The sequence below is a fragment of the Bemisia tabaci genome, chromosome 2 (genome assembly GCF_918797505.1).
Source record: "Bemisia tabaci chromosome 2, PGI_BMITA_v3".
NCBI lineage: Eukaryota > Metazoa > Arthropoda > Insecta > Hemiptera > Aleyrodidae > Bemisia > Bemisia tabaci.
In genome coordinates, this window is record NC_092794.1 from 35,812,019 (window position 1) to 35,829,152 (window position 17,134).

At 39.0% G+C, this 17,134-nt stretch overlaps 1 protein-coding gene across 4 annotated transcripts in view; it reads left to right on the top strand.

Annotated features, from left to right (window-relative positions):
* The window catches only part of Nup214 (nuclear pore complex protein Nup214), a 208,611-nt gene that overhangs the window by 83,289 nt on the left and 108,188 nt on the right, over positions 1-17,134 (top strand). For all 4 annotated transcript variants that reach the window (XR_011899324.1, XM_019045593.2, XM_072297225.1 and 1 more), the window contains exons 11-12: positions 2,650-2,801; positions 8,622-8,809. Coding sequence is in view for 3 of the 4 variants with exons in the window: in XM_019045593.2 (XP_018901138.1) it covers positions 2,650-2,801; positions 8,622-8,809 (340 nt within the window). In the remaining variant the exon portion in view is untranslated. The remainder of the gene's footprint in view (positions 1-2,649; positions 2,802-8,621; positions 8,810-17,134) is intronic.

A 17,134-nucleotide genomic window follows, 5' to 3' on the forward strand; every position in this document is an offset into this window, starting at 1 on the left:
GAGTTCTTTGCAGAAAGGATAAGGAAGCCATCAAAAATGTTTGGATATCGGCAGAGACCATGTTGAAAAGTAAGGTAAAGTCCTCAGTATTGTGCTTAGTAATTGAACATTTACTCAATTCATCTGTTATTCGTTGAGAATAATTTCTATCACGCCAATCATGTCCAGTTTCAAAATGCTGTATTTTGGACCCGCAGAGCACGGAAGTTTGTTTGGAAAAACCACATTTTCTTAACACCCAGTGGGCCAAATTATGAAAACTTTAGCGTGTTATAAAGCTGAAAGTATGACCTACAATAATGTTTCCACAGATTTGTTTTAGCTCTGATAGTTGCAGGGAAAAAAGATAAGGAAACTTACCTTTGAGACAACCCTTGTAGGTCTGTTAGATAAGACCCTAAGCTGAAATAAAAGAAAGCAGTCCAGGAGAGAACAACTCTGAGTCAAATTCATGCCCTCTAATTTCGTTGTTGGCCTGAAGAAGTCAGTGTTAAGGAACCTAACTATTGCGAAGGTGTCTGACAGAAAGATCAAATCCATCAATTTAATTTCAATTAAAGAAGACTTGAGAATTCAGGGCATGGATTGTCCGAAAAATTATCAATAAATTAGGAGAAGTTTGATAAATATTTTTTTCTCAACTTCCATTACTGCTATTGGTCCGCAACTTCTACTTCTGTTAGTTTTTCTTTCTCACTGTAGTAAATTTTCTCTTTACACGTCATGAAGTAGGAATTTCTTTATCTCTCCTCTGCGCCCACACCCCCCCCCCCCATCATGTAAAATTTGATATAAATAAACAATCATTACAACGCCCATTCCAAGTGGTCTGGTTGGGTCGCATATTAAACACGTTGACAATTCAAAAGCCTTGTAGTGAAAGTGCGAAAGTGAGCACATAGCACATGTGAGAGGCGTTCAATGAGCTTCTTGTGTTGTGTGTGGGGTGCTTGATTGTTCCTAGAATCGATGTGTTCTCCCAAAAATTCCATGAAATCGGGAGGCGGTGACCATGAAAAGCCATAAAAAAATCCAGGAAATCTGCTAGAAAGGGAAATTTTCGGAAATTTGGAAGGAGAGATTAAACCCTGCATTTTTTGAGTTTTGTTACGTTTTCCGTTCAGAGTTATGGGGCTGTATGCAGCAGTCGACAGGTTGTCACATAGAAGTTGCAAAAGTTAGTTTTTTTCAGTTTTTCCTGATCAAGAAGGTTCCCAGTGGGAAATTACGTACATTTGGGATGGTTGAAGCTTAACTTCCAAAGAGTTTTTGGAGAGGGTTGTGAAGTTTATGAAAATAGTGTAAGTTTTGTCCCTACATGGTGTGTAAATTGGATATAACTGAGATCTGTGCCTTTCAAGTTGTGTCCTTGTTTCACCTTAAAAACCCAGAAGTCTTTCTGATAAATCTCAGCCATGTGAGCTGTGCCCCCCCCCCCCCTTTCTATATGCAAATCCTCACCCTCCCGCTCGTGTATCCCCTAACGTTTTTGAGGCACTGAAAACTTCTGGAACTAAGGTAGCTTTAACTATTGAATAAACAGGTCAAGCCCTAATAATTTATGGCACAGCTGAGTTTGGACTTATTTTTTATCTCTTTTATCCAGCCACTTGCGCTTTTCATTGAATTGAGGAGTTTTTTGGAGCAAGGGCGAATGCCCGAAAAAGCCGTGGAAATCGCATTTGATTTGATTTGTGTGGAAGAGCAAGTCTTAGAGAGTACAAATGCAAAAATGGAACATTGTGACTACATTTCCCTATAATTCCCACAGCATAACAGGGAATGTATGTGCCCTTGTTCCTGAGAACAAGTCTACGAGTTAAAAGTTTTACCTTTTGTAGAAAAAAGATTATGAATTAAAGAGGTAAATGGAAAAAGTAACTTTAATGCACAATTTAAAGTAAAAGGGACTACCCTTAAAGGTTATAAAAATTCACTCTGGAGAGTCATGAATTTTGCCTTAATTTTGGGCAAAGTTCAACAAACGCAATTCAACGTGATTAAAGTTAACCATTTCAATTTCAGTTTTTGAACATTACCCGAAACTGGGATCATAAAAAGGTAATGTTGAACTAATTTTGAACTGACTGAGATAATGTTGGGACAAAGTTACAGAGGATTGGCTCATTTCGCAGAGAATTGTATGATTTTTGAACTGACGATTTGGGGGTCCGAAATCCCCATTAAAATAAGTTTAAAATGATTCCTGTGTCTTTTACTTAAAAGTGCGTATAATTTAGTAAATTTTTCCCCTTTGATTTTCCTTCTTCGGTAATTTGAACTAGAGCTTAGATTTTTTGAAAATAGGTCAAATTTGACCTTTGACCATCATAACTTAGTCAGAAATCAAGATATTGATCTGCGGTTTCCGACAAAATTCTTAGTTTTTAGTGTTCTTTCTCATGAGGTATCCTAAGAAAGGGGTTACAATTTGAGGAAAATCGGGAGGGAGGCCCACCCCCTGAGGGAAGGGTCAAGAGGGGCTGAGCGGGAATTTTGGTCTACCCCCCACCCTATCCTTGGATATTTTCTGAAACTAGGAAGGGTCAAGTTTCAGAAAACGTGTTATCCCGAAAAAGGGCAGATGCGTGCGTACGCTCTTGTTTAAAGAACTTCTCATTTATTATGGCTTTATTTTTTTTTTTCCAGGGCACCTTGAACAGGATAATGCTGAGAATGCAATAGCACTCAAGTCAGTTGCTAATAATGCAATGTTCTCTGCAGCGGTTTTTGATGAAATAACTCGGTTTGAAGCAGAATTGAAAGATTTGAAACATTTGGCTACCAACCTTGATATTACTGTAAGTGCAATTTTTCAACCTTCCGTGCTCTGAATCATTCAATGAGTTTGCTCAGGAATAGGGTAGTTGCATGCAGCTGGGATTTTAAATTTGATGACTGTTTGCAGCATAACTTTTCGCGAAAAAACCGTTTCTCGCATTTGCAAGTTCCGAAATTGAGTCGAAAGCTTCATAAAAGCTTGATAAAAAGTTGTAAAATCGCAGTAAGAAATAAACGATTTCCATTGGCTGTGACGTCAGTTGGTATTTACAAGGCCTCGCCCACCGCCATCATCCCTATCTCGACCGTGTGTTCAGTGAGCCGAAGTATGATCTGTTGTGCTATATAAAGTGTCTAAATTATCTTTTTCCTCGAAAAATACTGTCGGAAATCATGCCAAAAGGTGTTCAGAACCGTATCTTGATCATAAACTGAAACACAGCTCTAGTTGAGATCAGAAAAGTGATAAGAACAAGTCTATGTTATGGTGTTGTTGCGATTTTTGGTCATCGGCGCCACCAGCGCCGAGAGAGCCCAACTCGAGCTCTGATTGGCCACAACGCACGAACACTGCCGAAGCAGTCCGGGCGCATCCGAATCCGACGGACCGCGCGGCTCTCGGCAGCGGCAGAAGATACGCGAAAAGCGTATCCCCCTTTAACTCCCTTTTTCACTAAGAAATCATGATGGAGAGCTTTCAAAATTGTTTTGATATTATTAATCAAATCCTAAAATTTTCATCGACGCAAAGAAATCAAGTCTCGACAAAAAAAAATTGATTTTTCGCGAATTTTTGAAAAGACCGTATTTACACGTATTTGACATACGGCGAACCAGCGACGCAGTGACGTCACGCAGTTCCAGTTTCGAAGCGCGGGAAAAGACTCGTTTCAAATGGCTTTTGACTTTGAGGAGCTTTCTCTCAAAGTTCCGGTGACCGGAAAATTATTTAAAAAAATACCTAAATACTCACTAGACCTCAAACTTTTCGAAATCGAATAAAAAAATTTCATGCAACTACCTCATTTAGGAGTCTTCGGACTTGGATACTTAGATTGAAGTTCTCACACCCTAGAAAATCGGCCTTGGTGCCTAAAAAATGAAGGCTCTGCGCCAACGTGGCCCCTAAAAATCTGAATTTTCACAGGAAGTCACATAAAGAAAGCAAAAGAAATCTATTTGAATTGAAAAAACTCAGAATTTTCAGCACTACAAGTGAAAGCTTGCTTTTTCTATACTTCACGATTTCATTCTTAGTGCTTTTGTCTTCCCCAAGTTACAGCTACTACTAGTTCTGTCACGAAAACACCTTGCATCTAACTTTTCACCAAATGCGTCGCATTTTATAGGCAAAAAGTCAATTTGGCCCCTAAAAAATCCTCAATGGGGTCTAAAAATCGGGCTTGATGCGCCACATGGCTCCTAAAATTCTAAGGTGAGCTTCGAACACTGTAAGAAACACTGGTAAAACTTGGACTTCTTCTATTGTTGTTGGAGGGATTTTTTAAAATTTTCTGCTATGTGCCTTTCTTCTGAAAATGGAACGCTGGTCACAGGTTTTTGCCTTTAAAACTGGAATTTTAGGACGTACATGAGTTTCTAAACAGAAAGAAGTTAATTAATCTCTTCAGCACGATAAAAAATATAAGAAATCTTCTTTGGTGTCAAAATTATTCCCCATCCGTCCATCCGTTAGAGCCACGCGCTATCTCCACAATGTCGCGGCGCCTGAACCCAGAAGTAGATAGATGAGGAACATCGTGAGGCAGCAGTTTGAGGCGGACTTTGCTGCCATTATAGCTGTACTTAAACATATCTGGGCACAGAAAATTGGCTTACTCGCAATTTTCCTGAAAAAAAGGCACCTAGGCTGTGTGCCCTTGTTCCAGAAATAGCCTTTAAACCTGATTTGACCGCACAAAACTTGGTCCCTTGGCTTCACATTTGATTAATTACGCTGAAACTCGAGGCATACATACATTATGATACAAAGAATCCATTTCTGCAATTTCCAGAAAAAGGGCATACATGGGCATGAGCCTTTTTGCCAGAAAGCTCTTCAATTTCTTTTTCTTAAATTTTTCAAAGTAAAGAGTGAACAAAGCTCATTGAAATTTTCCCGGATTTTTCTAAATAATATCCATTTATAAAGAACATGTTCAACATTGCATATCTTGAGCTCCCATTTAAGTGCATATTGCTGTGAAAGTTAAAATGTTGTCTTAAAATATGTTCTGCTGAGGCACACTTTGGACTGCGCAACTCTTTTGCTGCAACTTACGACCTGTGCAGTCCTACATTAATTTTTTTTTGTTTTGAGGAGATAAAAAATCCGCTTACAGATACCAAACTTTGACTAGATTACGCCAACGTCACAACGGCTCCTCATACTTAACAAGAGGCAGTTCGGTTTGCTTATAGCAGAGATATAGATATATATATATTGTTTTCTGACCACTGCGGTAATAAATGTAAATTTACCATGCAAGCTACCAGTCATAAATTTTCGCTATTTCTGCATACGTTTCGGCGCTAACATGGAGGCCTTCTTCAGTGCTTCTTAAAATGCACATAGGTATTTACAAAATAAATATAGTCCCGACGTCAAAATCACACAAGCATTGTCCACAAGAGGTACAGTAAAAGATGTTAAAACTACTAAAACGACATTCTTTTAAAATAAAAACTACTACGCATATCGGAAATGGAAAAACAGCGAGCTAGCCACAACAGAATGCGACGACTGCGGCTGTCAATGACTGATCCCAGCGTAAGGAGAGTAAACAGACCAACGAATTTCGCCTGGTCATGATGGATAAATGGATGATAACGTTCCTTTGAAGGAATAATATTTAAAAGAAACGACATATAACCGTGAAGAGATGCTGGAGTATTTAAAAAGTAATGAATACAAACTAAGAGACGAACCAAGGAATATTTATGACAAAATTATTAAAAATGTAAAAAAGGAAAAAAGAAAATGTATTTTTTGAATTCACCAGGAGGGACGGGGGAAACTTTCAAAAAAGAAATAATATTTTAGCAAAATTGAGGAGTGAAAGTCATATTGTATCAGCTGTGGCATCGTCAGGAATTGCAGCTACTTTAATGCCCGGAGGATAAACTGCTCATTCAACTTTCAAAATTCCATTAGATGTAAATGAAATAGAAAATCCAGTTTGTTCTACAACCAAAAAAAGTAACATGTACGAAGTCCTGAAAAAAACATCATTGATAGTATGGGATGAATGCACCATGATTAACAAAAATGCATAGAAGCTCTTAATCAATCACTGATGGACATTTTTCAAAGTAAAGAGTTAATGGGTAACAGAGCAATACTGTTTTCAGGTGACTTTCGCCAAACTTTGCCAATTATATTTGGAGGAAAAGGACCAGATGAAATTAATGCTTCCTTGAAAACTTCAATCCTTTGAAAAGATATGATATTTAAGTTAACAAAAAATATGAGAGGAAATATAAACCAAGCGAATGAAAATGACTCTAATTTCTCCGCAATATTGTTAAAAATAGGAAATGATGAGACAGATAAAAATGAAAAAGGTTTAATTGAAATTAACCCATCTATTTGCACCACTCTGGAATGAAAAGAAGAACTCATAGCAAAAATTTACCCGGGTATTGAAAAGCTTGAATATATTGAAAATAGTTGGCTATGTGGCAGAGCAAGTCTCACTCAAAAAAAACGAGCAAGCAACAGAAATTAACTCCAAAATAATTAATCTTACAAAATTAGAAGAAAAAAAATATTTTTCAATTAATGCAGGTCTGAACAATAATGACAAATTAAATTACCAACAGAATTCCTGAATAGTTTGGAAGGGCCAGGATTACCCCAGCATGAACTAAAATTAAAAGTTGGTGCACCAATAATTTTTCTAAGAAACCTAAACCCACCTAAATTGTGCAATGGTACAAGTCTTCGCCTAAAAAAATGTACAAAAACTTATTAGAAGCAGAAATTTTAACAGAAAATGGTGTCGGTGAAACAGTATATTTGCCAAAAATAGTGATCAGACCTACCAATTATCCTTTTCAGTTTAAAAGAATACAATTTTCAATGAAATTATGCTATGCAATGGCAATAAATAAAGCGCGAGGACAAACATTCAAGATAGCTGGTATTAATCTCACGTGTAAATGTTTTTTGCATGGTCAATTATATGTAGCATGCTCCCGTGTAAGTTCTCCAAAAAACTTATTTATTGTTTGCCCTAATGGGGGGGACAGAAAACATAGTATACAAAGAAGTATTAATTTGAATAAATATTTTCCATCCCTCCATTAGAGCAAATAAAAAACCCTCTGTATACCCTCTTTATGTATTTGAAATAACAACGGACAAGTTTTCATCATCTTAGAGTGTTTTGAATGATTTTTGGAAATTTAACAAAGAAGGGAGGGTTCTCTAAATAAATTTTCCAACTTAGGCATCTATAGTAGTAAATAGAATTGGATAAATGATTTTGAAAATATGGCCTATTAACTATCAATTTTGTTTTGGAATATTCTGTAATATCAAAAATAAAATTAATACCATGAATTATTATTATTATTATTTTCCCTTCATTGGCTTATATTGAATTGTGGCAAAACGATTTATATTCACCTGTCCGTGCGAAGCACGGGTTAGGCTGCTAGTTACCTATAAAAACCAAGAAAAGACACTTGATATGTTTTAGTCTTATTTTGTCAAAAGAATGTAGCTTTTGCAAAATTGCGACTTGCAAATTTTAGGCCATTGGGTATAAGCGCGCGCAAACTGAACTTCAATGCAAGGTTGCATCGAAGAAATCACGGATAGACCTAGAACGTGTATGGTGCATTGTGCTTGACGATAACTCATTGATTTGTAGAGTACAGCCATTAAAACACCACAAATATATAAATCGGCCACTATTGTCCTTAGTCCAAGGTAAAGTGATATATTGTCTACGATAAGAAATGCTCATTCATCCCAATAAAATTGTTTTGCCTTTTTTAAATTTTATCTTGTTGCTCACAAATTTGCACCATTAACTGTGTTTTTTTTTTGTAAATTGGTATTTGTGAAGTTCAAGTAGCTTTTCTTCATTTTATAATATCTTTCTTTCTACCTCTTGCATTACTAGTGCGTACTAAAACTTGGCCAAATGTGTTAGTTAAAATATGGATTTATAATGAGAATTAGTCTTGACCGCAAAGAGTAGAGGAACTTGACCATTTTTTCATAGTAGGGGCCGGAAACATATGATAGAGAAACCTAGCAGGTGAAAAGAGTGTAAAAGGAGATTCAAATCCTAATACCAATTGAGTTTTATATCTCAGGATTGTGTCTTTGCTCAAGACCAATTTTTTGTTTATTGCTGAGAACGTGGGCAATAAGAAAACACGGTCACCTTTCGAAATCTGGATTTTCAGGTGAAGAAGTGTCATTAATAAATCTGAAATTCAGATAGACAAACATTGAGTTGACGTCGTATTAGACACATTGACTGGTAGGCGCGACTCCGTGGACCCGCAAGAATGATTGGTGGAAGGTTAATTTGGAGTTAGACATATCTTTCGTTAATCACATTATCTTAAGGCGCAAAGTTCTCCGCCCATCGACCCAACTAGGGAATAATTGCTGCGATTGGCAGTTTCACGCAGTTTGTTTACATTTCCACATTGTTTTATCTTCATTGATAGTTTTGGGCAATAATTATAGTCCCTGTAAAGCCGAAAAAAGTCGCGAGTTTTCGCCAATGCACTCTAAGTACGTCTGGCTCTGACCTAACCTTACAACGACCTCCATTTTCCAAATGATATGCAATAAAATATTATTTTTTTGTTTACAGGTAGGCTTAGAGGATGATAAAAACGAGTTGAAGAAAAATGTAGATGGTCTTGAGAGTTTTCATAAGGAGCTTACAGAAACAACAAACTCGCTGAACTCTGAAGTAGACTCCTTGAAAACAGTTCTCATGGAGGCATTTTCGTGGATTGAAGAGGCCAAAGCACGGAAAATGCAACTGTATCATCCAGGGTAAGGAGGCATAATAAATCATGGTTCAATCTTTGAAACTGTTCAGTATTCCGTGATTATGATTCTAAGTAACTGATGAAGCACTGTCTCTAGAAGGACGTCCCTAGTGATTTTCTAGGGGTATGATGATTTATACTGATGCAAGGCTGAGTGTACACAGGAACAAAAAATGAATGAAACAAATTATATAATGAATGAACGGGACAGGAACTAAAGATGAAGAAAAAACTGAAAGAATTCTTGACAAACTCTAATACAATGAGGATATGCAGTGCATGGTCATTACGAGTGAGTCAAATTCTGGACTTGAATACTAGAAAATTGTAGTAAATACATTAGGGTCCCACTTACATCTATATTATGGGGGAAATGGTCCAGAGCTGTAATTTTAACAGAAAATTGGCGGTAAAGACCCTCAAAATATGTATCGTAATATTACAAGGAAAATCAGGCTTTTGTCACATGGATCGCCGCAGGTGACCTCACACATGCAATTTTACCATCTAATCTCGCATCAGGTTAAGAATGACACGAAAATAACGTTGAGCATGTATAGAAAGTCTAAAATCCACTTCTTTTGTTACTATGAAAGTTGACTGAAGACGGTTCCAAATGAAGTGTATTACGGTAGTTTACTCCTGTATGTAGGAAACGAGCGAAACTTGAAGGGTGTTCAGTGAGTAAAAGAATGAGTTTCAGTATCTGCCAAGGTGCTGTCATCTTTGAGCCATTATACAGTGGACTCTCGATAATTCGAACCTTGATAATTCAAAATCCTCGTTATTTCGAAGGAAAGTCCGTTTCCCTTGAAAATCTCTCGATAATTCGAAGAAAATCAATGTATTTTTCTTGCGTCATTAATTCGAAATTTTTAAGCTGGCACGGCTCTCTATCATTTGAAATCGCGACGAAAATTCTTTCTGTAATTCGAAGTGTGAGAAGTAGATATGACCCTCCCTCTATAATTCGAAATCAACTGTATATGTACTTGGGTGTCTGAAAGAGCTTGACTTTTTTCCTACAGACCTTTTGGCGTACCCAAATCCGTCCATTTTCCCCTCTATAATTCGAATTCAGGTAGCGCCTTCCCTCTATCATTCGAACCTCTAATTCGAAATTTCTCCATATGGAATCTCTTTAATTCGAACTGTCTTTATTTCGAAACCTCGCTAATTCGAAGAAAAAGCCGATTCCCTTCAATTTCGAATTATCGAGAGTCCACTGTACAGGGTGTCTCAGACCACCTGTACCAGACCTTTTTTCTCCGACCGCAGGGTTGAACAAGGAATTGACCCCATGAAGTCCGAATTTCATGGTCCTGAAACGTTTTTTCCGTTTTTGCTCGTTCATTGTTCTTTTAGTAGAATCCTTTGGTAGTTAGAGCTTACAATTTAAAATGAAACAATCAGCTTTAGGGTTCCAAGTTATTGTTGGGGACTCACGTAGCTAGCAGAGCAAAAGAAAGGAGAAAAAATAGGACAGAGGAAGGAAGAGTAGAGCAGAGCGATCTGGTATTCTTGGAACGACGAGCTCCGGACTATCATACATAGCGCATAGATGGAACGTAGTAAGTAGAAGAGAACAGAAAGGCAGAAAAGCACTGAAAGGAAAGCATATCAGCGAATATTTCTAAGAAGCATATTTTTAAATAGTTTGAGAAGTTGCAGCATTGATGCATTATATAAAATGTGCGGTAGGCTCGGCGAGCCTGTCACCTCGACCATGCCTTTTGCAAGAGATTCATGAAAAGAAAGAAGGAGCGAGAGAGAGAGAGATGAAGTAGCTATCATTGTAGGGACTTAGCGTCGTCTACGGACCGCACTGTCGGGACCTCACTCAGGTCCCGACAGTGTTTTCAGGCAAAATCCATGAGTAAAATGTCGAAATACAGGGAAATTACGTATGACGTTGAAGAGTATCTCCCTCCTATCTTAGAAATTATGTTTACTTAGATCCTAACCTAAACAACTCTCATCAAATTCACAATTTTAAGGGAGTCCCAATAATGATGGTAGCAAGACGATTTTCTCTCCAACTGAAATAGTAATCATTGTCGGAACTTAAAAACGTACTGATTCGAGCGCCATCTACGTAACTGATCCGAACTAGTTACAGTGTTGACAAACGTGAAACAAGTTTTGATTATTATACGTCAACCACTTGCCCCACGCATTCCTTTCGCGGCTCGCGCCGCGCTGTTCTTTTGTCTGTCCGGTCGAGCTGCGGCTTCTTTTGTTTCTTCCACACAATATCCCTGATGCTATGGGCCTTTACGTAAATTTATCATGAATGGATTCTCATGCGCGGATCTTTTAAAAATGTCTTTGACGGAGTTCACTGCCCTGGAACCTAAGACCTTGGATTCCTTTAACTGCGACTCATGCTGTAGCATCGACACCGCGTAGCAGCGTTTTCGAGCAAGTGGGGGTGTGCAATCGTCTATAACTCGAAGGGTGCAAAACCCACAATTTTTCAAAGAACCCGAAAAATTTCAAAAATAAAATTCCGTTACAATGAACATTCTACGTGCATGTCTACGAACGCAGAATTTTGATCTGGATTCGGTGCTTTAAGTGACAGCGCTGTTATTTTCATTTACTCCGGAAAAACTAACGCTTTCCTGGACAATATTAAGACTGTAAAACTGGACAGCATACTAAGTAATTCATGTGATATGCCTATGAATGCCTTATTTTATTCCATTCATTTCAGGGGGCCTAGACAGTAAAGAGTACGTATCGGCCTTAATTGAGAAGTTGATCAGTTTTTGGAAAAGAGGGGGGGGGGGATTGCCCCGCGATTCCTGTGTAACATCTATACCACCAATTTCACTGTAATTGCAAGATTTTTATAAACAATCTTTGGCATACGTTTTTTCAGTACCTAAGTGTCGAGACTGTGATTCTAGGTTCAGTGGCGTCATTGATGACGTTGGCATTTTCACCAACTCGGTAAACATACAGTAAACACACTCATTCCCGGGACCCTTTACTTTTCCTTGATTATCCTTTACTTTTTGCTGCTATGTAAATAGGCAATTTTACGAAATAGCTAAAAAAAGGTAAACGCTTAAAGCTGATAACGTCGATCCGTGTTATACGATTAGCTAGCTATCCATAGAGTGTTATGATGCCTGTTTTCAAATTTCTTTGCTGATTTCTCAACCTGATTTTTACCCCAAGTTTTACCCGTGACATCGGCCTTCTGACGTTAGGGCGTATCTCAATTTCCACGCAACCCTGCTTTACATGTAAACCCATGCTTTTTGGGTCTCATTCGTGAATCGAGATACGCCCTCACGCCAAAGGAGCAAACGATGAGTTTCAAACTAGAAAGTATTATGTACCTCCATTTTGTGCGTAATTCTTGTAAAATCTGATCGAAATCTTTAACGTGATTTGGTGTATGTATATTTTCTTCCATTCTATGAGATTACTTCCTTCTCAGGAGCTTCTCCAAGACTTATGCTTCATTCACAACTGAATCCTTTCCCTAAAATGCCGAACTGTATACCCATAGTGTGATCACGATACACTTATTTAATTTACGATTTTATATGATCATTATTTATACAGTTATTACTTTGATGTGCTGCACGTTTCTTTTTGATTGCACCGAATGATTTGCATGTCAATGAAAGCTCAGTCAAAATCCCAATTTTAATTCGATTTTTTCTTCTTCCCGTTATCGATTTTAACTATTCGCTTTCATCCAGCATTCTTGCAAACGATCATGATTCTGAACTTACATAAATAAATTTGTTTTTTAAGATTAGTACAATAAAAATATTTGCAAGAATTAAAGAAAGAAAGCTTGATTGAGTTTTCGCCTCCATTAATCAATATGTTTGCCTAAATATGAGGCAATGCCAATTGGCCATGTGTCTCCTACTTTCCACCTTAAGCATACTAAGGCCTTTGGAAGAAAACACTATATGAGGCAGTGGACGGCACGACGACGCGACGCGACGTGGCGTTCCTCCTCCCTGATATGATCACAATAAATCATGTCGGAGGAATCGCAACTGAATGCAAGTCATTGAGGATAGGCGTTCAATGATGTACAGTCAGGCCAATGCCTTTGACTGGCCCCAGTCAGGTGACCTAAAATATTTGCGGATGGAACCAAGGAACTGGCTGTTCCTCAGGTAGTAAAAAGAAAAGGAAATCTTGAATAGGCGACGGGTCGCTGCGCTGCACCAAGCGCCGCGACGTCTTTTGGTCCCGGGCTTGTGTTATGCGCTTCGGGCTCACAATCCCTAATCATAGGAACCTAAGAAAGGGAATCATGACACGATTTTGCACGGCTCTCCTGAGAGTCCGGAAAAAATCCATGGTTTTTGAACCATGTTATCAGAGTTCCATGAAGTCAGTTTTTGCCCAAAGAGAATGGACTCCTGATCTTCTCTGATATAGCTTGGTTTTTTACCCACGAGGCCATAGTTCTCAATTTTTATTAGGTATAGCTTGATTCCATCATTTACACAGAAAATTCAGTTTTTTAGCTCTTTTCAAACGTAAGGCGGGAAAAATCTTAAGTGCAGCCATCTTGCAGGCTAGATTCACACTTCCCGGGGATTTACAGTCTTCTGAATACCGAGCTGAAATGGGCTTTTTGCCTATTCTGCTCTCTGAAATCCCAAAATTTTCTCCAGAAACCTCTTTTAGTAAGAAAGTCCTGTGAATAAAACCCCCCCTCCCCCCACCTATGAAGACGCCGAAGATCATGCCAAGACTCTTAGTCCTTAGTCCCAGAACCAGGCATCTCCTTCGATTCCAATTTACAGAAAAAATCACGTTCTGAACATCAACGGCGTACAGAAACTTTGCAAGCATGTGTTACCATTTTACCTCATTTCAATTCGTAGACACAAACTTAAAAAGAGAAACACCTGGAAGTTCTTTAAAAACTCAAACGCAACGTTGTTATTTACACCTACTCCAGGAAAACGAACCCTTTTCGGAAAATCCTGTGTTAGTATTTTGGACATCCAACAAAACTATTCCTCGTTATATGTCTATTAGTGCATGAATATTGGACGGAAGATGTATCAAATAGAGGATAAACTTGCCAGCCGAATCAATATCGGTATTTTGCGATCAAAGGGTGTAAAAAAACCCTACCCTCGGGGGCGAGCGCATTTCGTGGGAAAGGTCGATGTGGCTTCACAGAGATTTTCTGGTATTCACAGCTACATGCGATCAAATTTTTCTTGAGGATAGGGATAGCCCCCCCCCCCCCCCCCCCTGGCCCCAGCTAGACATGTGACTGTCATGCCACCCTCTTGACAAGGGAAACTCGGGGAAAATAGATTTTGAGAAAATCAGCCTCTTCTTCTAGATATTGTATGCCACTGAAGTTCGTCAGCGCCATTTTTAATATAGTCCACGTGGGATGGGTTCAAGTCAGAGACCACAACGCTCATATTCAAGTTGCCTCGGCCTTACGAATGAAGAGGAGACTGCACCGGGAATTACCTCGGTATTGAAATCTGGTCGGGGATCGGAACGCGTAGCCCGCTGTCAACCCCGGGGAAAGGCGGGGAAGGATGTGAAACGCATGCGATTAAAATCAGGACCTCGGATCGGTCTCTTTTTCGATTAGTGAAATTTTGAGTTAACTATCCACGGCTGGAGCATTTGCTCAAAATCAGTGATTTAGAGTACGTCCCTGAACCTCCCCCCCCCCCTCTCCCCCTAAAATAAAATTCCCACTGTCAAGAAATTACTCACCTTTTGCTCAGGTGGAAAACCAACTTTTTAGCAATTGCTCTCCCCCCCCCCCCAAATTCAATTCGAAATTCCCCATAGGCCCCCAATAAAGCCAGCCCCCGACATTGCCCGATCGACTTCAAACAGGTGTCCAAAACTTGCTCTTGAATTGATCAGAATTGCTCACCAAAAATTAGGAATTGCTCACCCACCATTTCCTCTCTAAATAAGAGTGCCAAAAATGCTATTGTTTGCCAAATGGCGAAATGCTACATAAAATTTTCATGAGTTTTTATTGATGGAATGAAACGTGGAGTAAATTTCACTGCAGCGCCTACATTTCATTCAATAAAGAGTCGTAAGAATATGGAGTTTGATTCGCTCATATTGCTCGGTGTGGAACCTAGAAGATTCTAGACCCCGTCACTTTTTTATGTTAGGGCTGGATTTCGAAGTTTTTTGTCCCTAGACGCAGTCCAATTTGCGGATCCCTCTCTGAGAAGAGTGATGCGTTGGTTTTTACTCTCAGGCGAGGATGGTTAAAATGCCACCGTTGGTAAGTAAAATGCGAATTATGAACCGAGATAAACGCAGTTTGAGAAATTTTTTGGCGGATGTTTAACAGGAACGTATGGGATGAGAGGGGCAGTGGAGGAATTTTTGACGTGTGCTCTTTGGTGGTGAGGACCTCTTGGCGCAAGCCTAGTGTGCCTATATGATAAATCCGGCCCTGACTAAAAATCATGCCGGTTATGTCGGAGAAATCTAAGCTCTAGAGGACAGCGTGAAATGCACTATGAATTGAGGACACCGCACCAAGAACAACCTATAGGCGTATAGGTCGTTATTACGCCAATCTGCTTTTCGGATTCTACGTACCCTGGACTATGCTGTGATAGCGATAGAATATAGATAGGTAACGTCTCGAGGTCGAAAAACCCTTTTTTTCCGAGGCAAGTCAGGCCTCTGGATCGATGGGTGCAAGAACGACCTATACGCGCGGCCTTATCATTCTCGGTTAGCGGGCATCGGCGCGCCGCGGCGATAGTGATGGCTCGATTTTTTGATCTCATTTTATAAAGATTTGTTTTTATTTCAGAAAAACGAGCTATTGAAATAATTTATTCTCCTCTCAAACTATCCTTTCCTCCAAAAATGTATACTTCGCATTTTGCCACCAAAATGACTGTTGGGTGTAATACGGGCCTATAAATTTAAGGGCCTATTATGTGCTAGTTACCCCTCTCCATACTCACCATCGATATTCTTTTATTTTGCGTTAATCATGCGTGATTAAAATGATTTATACTGCATATTGCCACCAAAATGACTGTTGGACGTAATAACGACCTATAAACCGCTTTTTTAAATTAAATATATTAGAGTGTAAACCCAAAATGTATCGCAAAATCTACCCGGCATCCTTCAGTAGAAGGGTTAGGTCACCCAAAAACACCAATACAGGGTACCTGCATAGAAAAGTCTGCGCAGTACATCAAAAACAAAACTTTAAATGCGTTTTTCTCAAAACGCGGTTTCCAGTTATAGGTTGTTCTTGGTGCAATGTCCTCACACAGATAGTCTTAACGACTTTAAATTTTTTGACGAGTCACAAGCAAAAACTCTTCAGATTCTTGAAGTAGAGTGTCTACTGAGTCATTTCAGCCAAAAAGAAAAAAAATCTGTCGAGCTCCTGGAAAATAAAGTCGATTTAAAGGTATTTTTGGGCTAAAATAGCCAAATTACCCATAGCAAGGCCCGTCATATTATTTAAAAAATTGTTTTCTTCCTGGGTATAATGCCCAAGTTTCTTAAACATGCATATTTTAAGCCTCCGATTACTTAAACTACCAATTTTAACCATATGGTAAATTTTGGGGGCCTAAAATGAGCCCTCAGAGCCAAAAATTGCAAACATTTTTGAAAACTTCGGATTTTCAGGGGGGTGTTTTTTTTTTAACGTTGTTTTTTCTACAGTCGTCAATGAGTAATTCTGAAGGGCATTTTCGATTACATAATTGAAATTTTGACTTTTCAGGTGAAGGGGGAAGGGGGAAGGGGGCACCAGGCTTTGCTTTGCCATTCTCACAGTTTCTGAAAACGCTTGAAAATTCCGGATTACATTGGAAGTCCAAAATATCCCTTTTTATTCATTAATTACTGTATCTGATATTATAAAATATGCAGCAGGAGTTACTCCCCCCCCCCTCCTCCTCACTACGCGATGCATGGAAACCTTGATCTCACTGCGCGCGCTACGAAAACGCTTGAAAGTTCCCTAATACATTGGAAGTCCGAAATATCCCTTTTTAATTCATTAATTACTGCCTCTCATATTATGAAATATGCAGCAGGAGTTACTGCCCCCCCCCCCCTCCTCCTCACTACGAGATGCATGGAAACCTTGATCTTACTGCGCGCGCTAACGGATCCTTGCTTTTCGCGTGATGGCAGTCCGTTGTACAGTAGATCCGGGCATTTGCAATAAAACATTTGGCGGTCTTTAGCATTACATATAAATAGACATGTTTATGCTACAAGTTTATCCTGCAAATGCCCGGATGCGAAAAGCAAGGATCCGTTAGCGTGCGCAGTAAGATCAAGGTTTCCATGC